This window comes from Hydra viridissima, unplaced genomic scaffold (assembly GCF_058129835.1).
Source record: "Hydra viridissima isolate aposymbiotic clone 2 unplaced genomic scaffold, HvirCarnegie_v1 scaffold_1, whole genome shotgun sequence".
NCBI lineage: Eukaryota > Metazoa > Cnidaria > Hydrozoa > Anthoathecata > Hydridae > Hydra > Hydra viridissima.
The window spans coordinates 14,644,313-14,654,439 of NW_028324300.1; the positions used below are offsets into that span (position 1 = coordinate 14,644,313).

At 30.6% G+C, this 10,127-nt stretch overlaps 3 protein-coding genes across 7 annotated transcripts in view; 1 reads left to right on the top strand and 2 right to left on the bottom strand.

Moving 5' to 3' along the window:
• Positions 1-142: 142 nt before the first annotated feature.
• Positions 143-2,582, bottom strand: LOC149893492 (BET1 homolog). The gene is made up of 4 exons (XM_090086955.1): positions 2,389-2,582; positions 1,082-1,179; positions 893-949; positions 143-491 (listed from the first exon to the last, which is right to left on the bottom strand). Exons 1-4 carry the CDS (start codon positions 2,399-2,401, stop codon positions 336-338), a joined length of 324 nt encoding a protein of 107 aa, XP_089943081.1. The 5' UTR covers positions 2,402-2,582; the 3' UTR covers positions 143-335.
• Positions 2,583-3,612: 1,030 nt separating this feature from the next.
• LOC149893493 (uncharacterized) lies at positions 3,613-5,541 on the top strand. Its single transcript, XM_090074755.1, has one exon. It carries the CDS (start codon positions 3,702-3,704, stop codon positions 5,226-5,228), a length of 1,527 nt encoding a protein of 508 aa, XP_089930881.1. The 5' UTR covers positions 3,613-3,701; the 3' UTR covers positions 5,229-5,541.
• Positions 5,542-7,565: 2,024 nt separating this feature from the next.
• LOC145187393 (uncharacterized) overlaps positions 7,566-10,127 on the bottom strand; it is a 9,579-nt gene continuing 7,017 nt past the window's right edge. For all 5 annotated transcript variants that reach the window (XM_090086454.1, XM_090086445.1, XM_090086437.1 and 2 more), the window contains 5 exons: positions 9,675-9,948; positions 9,328-9,558; positions 8,871-9,125; positions 8,441-8,626; positions 7,566-8,300 (listed from right to left, as the gene is read on the bottom strand). In XM_090086454.1, coding sequence (XP_089942580.1) covers positions 7,857-8,300; positions 8,441-8,626; positions 8,871-9,125; positions 9,328-9,558; positions 9,675-9,948 — 1,390 coding nt within the window. In that variant the 3' untranslated portion in view covers positions 7,566-7,856. The remainder of the gene's footprint in view (positions 8,301-8,440; positions 8,627-8,870; positions 9,126-9,327; positions 9,559-9,674; positions 9,949-10,127) is intronic.

Consider the following 10,127-nt stretch of genomic DNA (forward strand, 5'->3'; position numbering starts at 1 on the left):
TAAATTTAAAATACTTTTAAATACAAATATTCAAATCTCTAATACTTTTTTTTTTTTAACAGATTTCTCTATTTAGATGAAAAATTTTAAAGTTAGAAATAAAAAAAATACTCAAAATTTTGATTTCACTTTTTTCTTGTGTTCTAAACACTGGTCAGATTTTACAATATTTTATCTCATTAAAAATAAATATTCGCTTATATGTAATATTAATGCATAATGATAATTCATAACTGATATTCACAAACAAAACACACCAAAATCTACAACTCCACTTTTAAGTAAAAATTAAAGATATAAAAAAAAACTCTCCATGAATTATTTAAATTTTTAGTTTACCTAAATCTGACAACAAACCAGGCGAATAACATAACACAAAAACAAAATAGTAAAACATAACATAAAAGCTTATGGTGCCCTTTCTTAGTGAGTGCAGCCAGTCTTCCCATAGTTCCTTGTAAGAAAGAGCCAAGACTATCAAACTCTGTGTTCTATTCAATCAAACGAAGTCATAATTAATAATTATCAATAAATAATTATCATCCTTGTCATCATTATCAACATTATTAGCATCATTACTAGCATACAACATTACAACATTATTAGCATTAGTTTTCGCATAATTTTCAAAATCTTAATCATCATTGTCAATTCAAGATTGTCAACTTATTGAGTTATCTAAGCATGGTAATTTTCAAAGCCATCAAACCTTAGTGATATTACATGAAGTAATAGAAATAGAGTTAATAGTAAATTTGCTGTAAAAAAACAAATAGATATTTCTTTTACATTTTACCTAGTATTACATTATATGATTTGCAATATAAAAAGTAACTTTGCAATAAAAAAAATTTGTTTAATGTAAGTAAAGAATTGAAAAAATAAAGCATACCATTTCATTGAGCATTTGGTTTTGAAATTTTACTTCCTGGCCAATATCTATTGACAGCTAAAAAGTATAATTTTTATCAATAAAATTATTAGAACTATTTTGTACTGACCTATGAAATTAAAACATTCAAAAATATGAAAATAACATATTTAAAAAAATTCCAAATAAAGTTATTAGATTTGAATTTACACTTTTCAACTCCTGAACTTTAGCTGTTAATGAAGCCATCATTTTATTATTTTCCTCTTCAACCATTTCATACCCATGATGGGAAGCTGCATTTAAACCTAAATATATGTATAAATACATAAGTATACATACATATCTGTATATAAGGTGCAGCACCAAAATCTAGACATTTAAAATTCCTGTTGTTCTATAACACATGTAGAGATTACAATTAGCGTCCAAATAGCTTTTATGCATGTACTAAACAATCATAACCTTAAAACAGTTTCTCTGTGGAAACCAAGTGTGGAGTATAACTAAAGAGCCAAAAATATCAAAAATGTTCATGCTGGATGCTTAGCAACAGAAATCATTCAATTTCATCATGACAGTGCGCTAGCTCACATGAGCCATTTGGTGCAAAATTTGTTGTCAGACAACATCATTATGTTTTGGTATACATAATTCTGACCTCCCAACAGCCCTCAAATATTATATTCTTTAGACTTATATGTATGGAGCATAGTTAAAAGGTTCTCCAACAGGTCCAGACATCCAAATATTGCATGAGTGAGAGTTGCTATTGAAGCAGCATTTGCTGATATGGACTGCGAGATATAAAAACGGGCTTATCAATGTTTCAGACCAAAAATTGAGTTGGTTATTCAAGCAAGCAGGAGATAGAATAAACGCATTTTTTATGAACTTACAAGCAATTTTTACAAAAAAAATTGGTAAATCTCTTCATGTTTGTAATAAAATATGTTTGGAAAAAATAGTAGTTTGTCCTGATTTTGGTGTCACACTCTATATAATAGTGGTTAAAAATAATATATATATATATATATACACACACACACACACACACACACACACACACACACACACACACACACACACACATAACTTCCAATATTAATTATATATGGTTTTTGCATAATGATTTTATTAATTAAGCCTCTTAAGGTAGCCATTTGTGTGCATCTAGATAAAGAGTATTAGAAAATTGATTTTTGACCCTAACTATTCTCCCAAAATGGAAGTTTTGCAATACTCCTTCATTAGAACTGCTCAAATTGAAAAATTATATATTAAATTAGCTGGAAAAAGACCTGAATATAAATTCAGAAAATTTATTGTTTAATTCAATTTACTCGCTTTAATATTAAAGAAGTGCACACTTACAAAACTAAATTGCTGAATAACTACAGGACTGTAATTTATTCATAATATAAAAATTTACACATTTTCTTTTAACTTGATTACTTTATTGATAATATGTTTTAATTATACAGCTAACCATTCAATAAAAAATAAAAAAAACACACCTGCTCTTCTCATATCACTATCAGACTTTTTATTCTTTTATTCAATATTGTTCAAAATATTAATAAAGTAGTTATGTTTTCAGTTGTAATACTGTTCTTATCTAAAATTACTAACTCTTAGTAGTTTAGATATTATACTGTTCTTAACTAAAATTACTCTCTCTTCAATGTTAATGTTTATAAGAAATATAGCGCCAATTTTACGGGTGCCGATAGAAAAAGTTCTTTTTGAACATTTTAAACTATTTTTTTTTCCTGTGTGAAAAAAATATCAGTACATTGATCAAATAAAGGTTTTAGTCCAGTTTTCTTTGAACTTGAGTTAAAATAACCATTTATAATAGAAACAACCAGTTTAAAACTTTATGGACTTTTTTCTTTTTTTCTTTGTTTACATCATGTCATCATAATTACAAGTCCAACAAAATCAACAAAAGTCTTGAGAAAAAAAGTAAAAAAAAAATTTTTTCGTCACAAAAATTGTTGAACCCTTGAAATCTTGAATCCCTCAGCTTGAGCCCCTGAGCTGATTCCCTCCAGGCCTCTTCCTCTCAACGCGCTCGAATAATAGTAAAGAGATTTTAGCTTCCATAAAAATTGCTGATAAAAATAGTTGTACTAACTGCCTTCTATTACTATCCCAAATTCTTACTGTGCCAATTTCTCTAACTTAGAGAAAAAGAATATTATCTCATGCAGAATACTACCTCATTAATAAGGCTCAAAAGCAAATAATCTCCCTTGTTTTCAAAAATAAACTGTTTGAAAGCAATTGGCTCAACTTCTTAAACAACTTCTTCCTTAACTGTCTTACTATGCAAGGTTATGTAAAAGTCTATAAAAGCAGTAAATTAAGCTATGGAGATGAAAAGATCTCCACAACTAAAAATGTCCTATTCTCAGAACAAAATTTTTTATTTATTAAATGCAGGATCTCTTGGATCATCAAGGCACTCCTCCATCTCGATGACATTTTTTAGGTGTGTAAAAAAAAAAGAGATGTCTTTTTATCTGCCTTGAATCTAAAATATTTTAAATTTGTTTGAACAAATTCGATTTCATCGGGAAACGGTTAGGTGAACAATAAAGAATGAAAAACATTAAATCTGTTTGAAACGTTTTATGCTAAAAAAAAATCACGCGGCACTTGTTTGAAAGAAGTGCAGTTTGAGCATGGTCCTTCACCTGCGCATGGTATGCGTCCGTCAATTTTCATGCACCATGAATCAAGTTGTTAACCGTTAAGAATCTAATTGTAAAAGTAATGAAAAAGATTGAAAAATTTGTTTAAACTTTATTTACTTTTTACAAAGATGAAAATTTTGTGCATTTTATTAGCTCTAAATTCCTTTAAAACTGTAATTTCGAACGACAATCAGCTTCTTGAGAAGTATCTGAATACTTTTGACAAACCTTCTGTTCATGGAAGTGGTATTATTGAAAAGCAGGAAGGCAATTTGATGTATTATGGCGAAGATTTAGATGGCGTAGGTATATGCGGGCGACTTGCTGGTTGCAAGACCTTATACGCTCGAAGAGGGTGTGGTTTAAATGAACCAGGCGCCATATGCCGTAAATGTTTTCAGCATTCTTCGACACGCCGTAGAAATGTAATGACAACGAACTTCTACTCTTACGACAAATCTTATTTGAAGTCATGTAGAAATGGTTCAAACGGCTGTCCTAATATTCCTTATATTCATGAGATGGCAGAATATATGTTATTTAAGGATAAAGACGTTGAAAGAATGTTTCAGTCCGCTCAGTTTAAAGACATGAACCTTCCTGAGGTTTCAGCTTTAAATAGACATTATTCAAACGTGTTTTGTACACATAAATGTTTTAAAAGGCTTCGTCATATCTGTACATATGGGTGGGTCCTTCCACACATCCGAGAGTGGTGTTTAACTAGTTTGGATTTTATTAACGATAAATTCTCCACTCTAAGAGGACCGGCATCGTATGTATTATTTTTAGCAGCACGCCTTGGAAGCAAAATTGATGATTTAGAACCTCATGATGTTGTGATGTGTCGTAATCAGTCGAAATCTATTGAGGTTTATTCCGAAGAAAAATGCAAATGGCCAAAAGGTAGTAAACTGTGGAAAACTGTAGAGAGAGAAGAAAAAGCTGCGTTGGTTGCCGCCGCTGCAGTTTCTGTTTTTTTGACTGGTAACTGGTGGAGTGAAACTCATGATTTCAATATGTTTGATAAACGTATTGATGAGTTTGGTTTCGCAGTACAACATTCAATATGGTTGGCCATATGGGCAGGGAGGTTAAGAATCACAATTCATCCTAGATACGCAACTCCTGATGATAAAGAGCTTGAAAAAAGAAATAAAAATTCATTTACTCCAGGAACAGCAACGTTGTGTGGAGAACTAGGTCTATCTATAGCTCGTAACTTCGAAGGAAATACGGGGTCAATTTATGCTTCTCTATGTGCTTTATTTCCTAATTCGCGCGCAGATGATATCAAATTAAGATATCGCCCAGAAATTCACACACGAAATTCACACGGCTGTGTTGAAAAAGTTTCTGGTATGGTATTTATTCGCCCAGGAGATTGGTTAAAGAGAGGGTCAGATTACACAATTATTGGAAAAGGAACTGTTCCGAATGGATTGATGTTTACTGATGACGAAAACCTTACTACATTCGAATTATCAAAAACAGGAAACAAGTTTTATCCATCTTCCATTGAGATAAGTTTAAAGAATGAAACGGATACTATATGCACCGAAGCAAAAGCAACCGGTCCGAACTACGAAGGTTTGCTCGGAAAAGCAGGCATAACTGGAATTGGCGGTCTTTGCAATTGGGTTCCTATATGGTGATCTTGTAGCTTGAGTTGTTAAGATCAAAAAGACTTGAAATAATTTCTTTTATTAGATCTATCAGTTATGAAATACAGTGCGAAAGTTTTAAAAATATTAAACCACCACTGATTAAAAAATAAAAACCAGATCATAGACCTTTTGAATAAAAACCAGTCCTTACAATCACACTTTTTTTCAGAAAATGAACAAGAAACTAATAAACGAGAAATTAATGACCAAAGTTGCATAAATTGAAAATGTTTACTAAATAATCAAAGTCTAATAAGTTTTTAATGTATATATTTGTCATTTAATAAATATACAACAACCATATTGCATGAAGTTCTCGTGTAATTTACCTACGAACAACAACAGCGGCATAACAACAACAAGTCTTTCTTTCTTTTTTTTTTTTAACTTAGTTACCATTTTGAAATTTGAAATCTCACTTTCGTACCATAACGAGTCTGCTATTACTAAATCAGTAGTTTTAAAAGCAGTAGAAGCATTAAGATTGTTAATTGTTTTTTTTTTTTTAAAAAAAACATTAAAAAACTTTGCATAGGGATATAATTAAAAGTTATATCAAAAATTCGCTGGTGAAAATATTAACTTTTCAGATTGTGAAATTTTTTTAAAGAAAAGTATTGCAATTATTATTAAAAATAATTTTTAAAAAGATCTTTTGAACCAATTTTTCTAATTTTTTTTTTTTTCTTCTAATCCCTTCATAAAAGTCAAAAAATTCAAACTTCTGTATTGAAAAAGAATTTATACTACTACTACTACTGCAACTATTTCCATAATTTTTTTTTGTTTCATTTTGTTTTCACCATTGGGGACCCTTTTATAAACCACGCTACATAAAAATAGAGGGACCCATTATGTTTGGCTGACATGGATACCTTTGGGAGGACCAATAAGGAGTTATTTGGTGTATCAAAACTGGCTGATACGGTAGCATGAAATAAGCCAGAACCATCACGATAACCAATTTAATCCTCTTTAGGTTTTTTTTTTTTTTTTTTTTTGAGATTTTGAGAGGATCTGAAATTAAAGATACGTTTAATTGGTTGAAAAGCAGTAAGTAAAGCAAAAAAGTGGCAGATAGTAGGTATGAAGGATAATTCAAGGATCAGCAACAAAGAGCTATTACGTGGATTATTAATTGCTCAGAACTGCGTCAGAAATACTGACAATACTTAAATGACAGATGGCATTGAAGGTCATCCAGGACCCACAAAATAAGTGAGAAAATAGTCTTACATTTTGTCAAGGCAAAAGTCAGCTTAAGGTTAAGTTATTATGAACTTACTAAAACCAAAAACGAAAAAACTAGTTTCTTCAAATATATTTTATTTAAAATAAAAAAATTTTATTGATTAATTTTAACCAATTTTCTAGTTTGAAATTACCAGGTTAATTGGAGACCTCAAAAAAGTGGGTAGGTCTGCGCAGTATAAATAAAAATCGGAATAACGGCTCATCTGAATCAAAAAGATTAAATGGTAGTAGGTTTAGTAAGACAGTCTGACAGAAAATTTTTCCACTTATATGAAGATTTAGCAGCTATAACGGGCATCAATAAAAAATATTATCGATTTTTCATAGCTCTTTAGAGTCTCTTTCCCGATAAAAAACTACAAAAAATTTAAAATATTTTGTTTGAAGACTGTTGTAATATTTATAAAACATTGCACATGGTTTCCCCCTGCAATGGGTAAATAAAAAGTAGAAAACTTAGGAGTGATGCTTTACTTTCTGAATTAAATGTTGGTTTATAAACGATTTAGAACTGAATACATGATATTTGACAATTTTTTATGTTTCGGTTGTTTTAAGCGATTTATGAATTTTGGCCAGGTTTTAGTGAAATTCCTCCTGTGTGCGTATTTAGATAACACCCTGTTAAGAATAATTGTTCGATGAAAACTCATTTACTAGCAGGAGAATGGGCAAAAGCAGCAAATCTTTATAGATTTTACTGTAAAACATTTAAATGCAACGGTAATGGTTATATAACAAGAAAACTGGCTACAATAGAACCTCAACAGAAACAGATAAAAACAAAGAAGAGATAAAAATAGATACTCATTTAACCATTCTATAAAATATTGATTGTTAAAAATATCATTTCTGTATCAAAATAGCGCTGGCGGTGGAAAAGGAGTGTATACAAGAACCCTTAAAAAAAGCCGTAAATAAAAACAGAGTGGATCTTGTAATGTTATAGTTATTTGATTGGATCAAAATGCTGTCGAGATTCAGGCATCGAAAAACAAAACTTTTGTCAAACAAATAAAACCACCTCCTCTCTAATAGTAATAGAAATAATAGAAACTACCCAAACATCTATTATTATGTAATTATTTGAGAAAATAAATTGTAACAACTTTTTATATCTTTGAGTGCCAAATGAATAAAAAGTTCTAAATTTTATCATCAAAAAAAAAAAAGATAATTTGTTTACTAATAAGGTAAATTTATAAGATATTTACAAAGTTTTTGAACAGAACCTAACATAGAGCATCATCTCCAAATTCAGAATGACTTCTTAGCTCATGCCACAACTCTATACCGGGATTTTAGCGAATTTACGGAATACTAATATTAACAAATGTTGTTTAAAGCACATTTTGATCACTTTTACATATAATGTCTATGTTGAGGCCATTTTAAATTTGAGTTTCTTGTATAAGGTTGCATGCTACCACTTGCAAGCGTTGGGTTAAGAACCATATTACAATACTCTCTCTCAGGTGATTGTTTGCACTCAATATATTTATTTATATAACTTTTAAGATATTGTAGAGGAGAAGAACCCTGGGAAAGAACCTGAAGGTGAAACTCCTTTATATTGTATTTATCACCTAATGATTTTTCAGTCATATTTCGCAGCGACCAAATGTCCAGTTGACCAATCATATAAGCGACGGCTTGTCCATAATTGCTTTGGTAACGCGTTACTTCTTTCTCTCTAAGATCGCTCTTGTCCCATGCATAGTCTGAAAATAGCTGTAGAGCTTCAGCGCGTGTCATACCATAATAATGAATACCTGTGTCTACTATAAGTCGTAGTGCACGCCAGATCTGAAAATAGCGTTAAGATATCTTTTAAAGGTAACATTTAAATGTATTCAAAAATTTTACTTGAAATTATTGGATTGTTTGAAATTTCACATTTTAAAACTACTTAAAACGTCAATTTTTGAAAGTTTAACAATACCCACCTGCCATTTTAACATGCCGAACTTCTGCATCAGATTGTCTTCGTAAATATTAGTATCTTGTGCGATGAGGGGGTTCTCGGCATAAAGTCCCCAGCCTTCTGTGAATGCTGTGTAATAGGTTTTATCATCTAGCCATGATTCAGGACCACTACACTTATCTCGAAAATGTTCGTTTAAACCTTGAACCTACAATCACAAAATCAATGAAACCTAAGCACAATAAAGTTTATTGTCTATTAACACTGTTTACTAATTTCATTTTTCGTGTTTTATATATATTTTTTGGAGGTCCCTTAAAAACTTACTTTGATTTTTAAAAATTACTTTATAGTTTCTTGAACTTTTTTTACTAAAAATACATACTTCATAAACGAATATAAATTCTGTGCGCATTTGTGATAAAATTTAAAGAAAACAACAAATTTTTTACTTGAGTGTGATGTCCAGGTCTTGCTTCATGAGCATTAACTGAATATTCTGAGAATTTTGGTCCCAGATTTTCAAGAAAAAATGGAATGTTGTAGTGGCATGGATTAGAGCAATTTGCATCACTACTATCATAACTTTGTGCACCTTGTGATGGATTAAAATCAATCCGCAGCTTTACTGGGCAATTTGGGGTGCTATGTCGATCTCCAGTAAAGTAAAATAAGTCAACCGTATTTGGATCATGTACACTCATAGTCTAAAAAAAGCCTTCATAATGTACAAATTAGCAATATAAATCTTAGTTCAATATAAATCTTAGTATATTTAGTTCTTAGTTTTCTTAGTTGACTTTTTATAGATTTTTGGGGTTCTTAATCTTTCTCTCTTTTTTTTTTTTTTTTTTTTTTTTTTTTTTTTTTTTTTTTTTTTTTTTTTTTGATGCTCCAAGTTATACCTACCATTTGTGCAAACTCAAACCACTTCATCATGGCTTTCCAACGTGTCGGACAATTCTGCTCAGCTGTTGCAGCAGTTGCACATTTTTTAAATGCATCGCCACGAGTTTCGTTCTCAGGAAGAGGCTTATCATGAAAATAGCTCAATGACAAATTTTGCAATAATAATTTGAACTTTTCAACTGCCAAAGTAGAGTTTGTTTCGTTTGTCTCTTTCTTTGCAATCTCAATAACCTAAACATAGCTTCTATTACCAGGCAATAAAAAAATAAAACATCACAAAAAAATAAAACAATTTTTTGTAAACTTACACTAAGTTTACATGCATATAGGTACCAAAAGAGTTATACCTGAGGGTATAGACGATTTAAATTGTCCCATCCTATTTTGTTGACTTCAGTTGGATGTATATCTTTAGTTGTGTAATAACCTATAACTTGTGTATATGCTTTACTGCCATTTAGTTTGCATTTATCCTCATTACCACAGTCCGGTAAATACGGAGTAGTGGTTCGATTTGTAGCTGTACCATTGTAATAAATAACATTTACAGGAAGTGCAGAGAGTCCAGCACTACCCACATTGTCAGGGCGACAGTGTAAAAAATGCTCTGTTTCCAAGTAACTAAAAATATCATTCAAATGTAAAAACAAGGTTTAAATTCTTTGTATTAAAGGGTTGCAATACTTATACTACACTTATTATGAGTGTAACAAATTTGTATCTATTGTCAATTTTTATAAGCCTAATTTCTAAAATTCTACAGAAAACAAGTGATGGCCCCTAGTATTATATTACAAATA

Bases quoted from the DNA above. Each gene is read 5' to 3' on its own strand.
- LOC149893492 (XM_090086955.1), bottom strand. The intron at 950-1,081 runs GTAAATTCAAAT...TATACTTTTTAG, and splicing joins AAGTTCAGGAGTTGAAAAGT to CTGTCAATAGATATTGGCCA. The intron at 492-892 runs GTATGCTTTATT...TTGATTGAATAG, and splicing joins ACCAAATGCTCAATGAAATG to AACACAGAGTTTGATAGTCT.
- LOC149893493 (XM_090074755.1), top strand. From the start codon at position 3,702: ATGAAAATTTTGTGCATTTTATTAGCTCTAAATTCCTTTAAAACTGTA.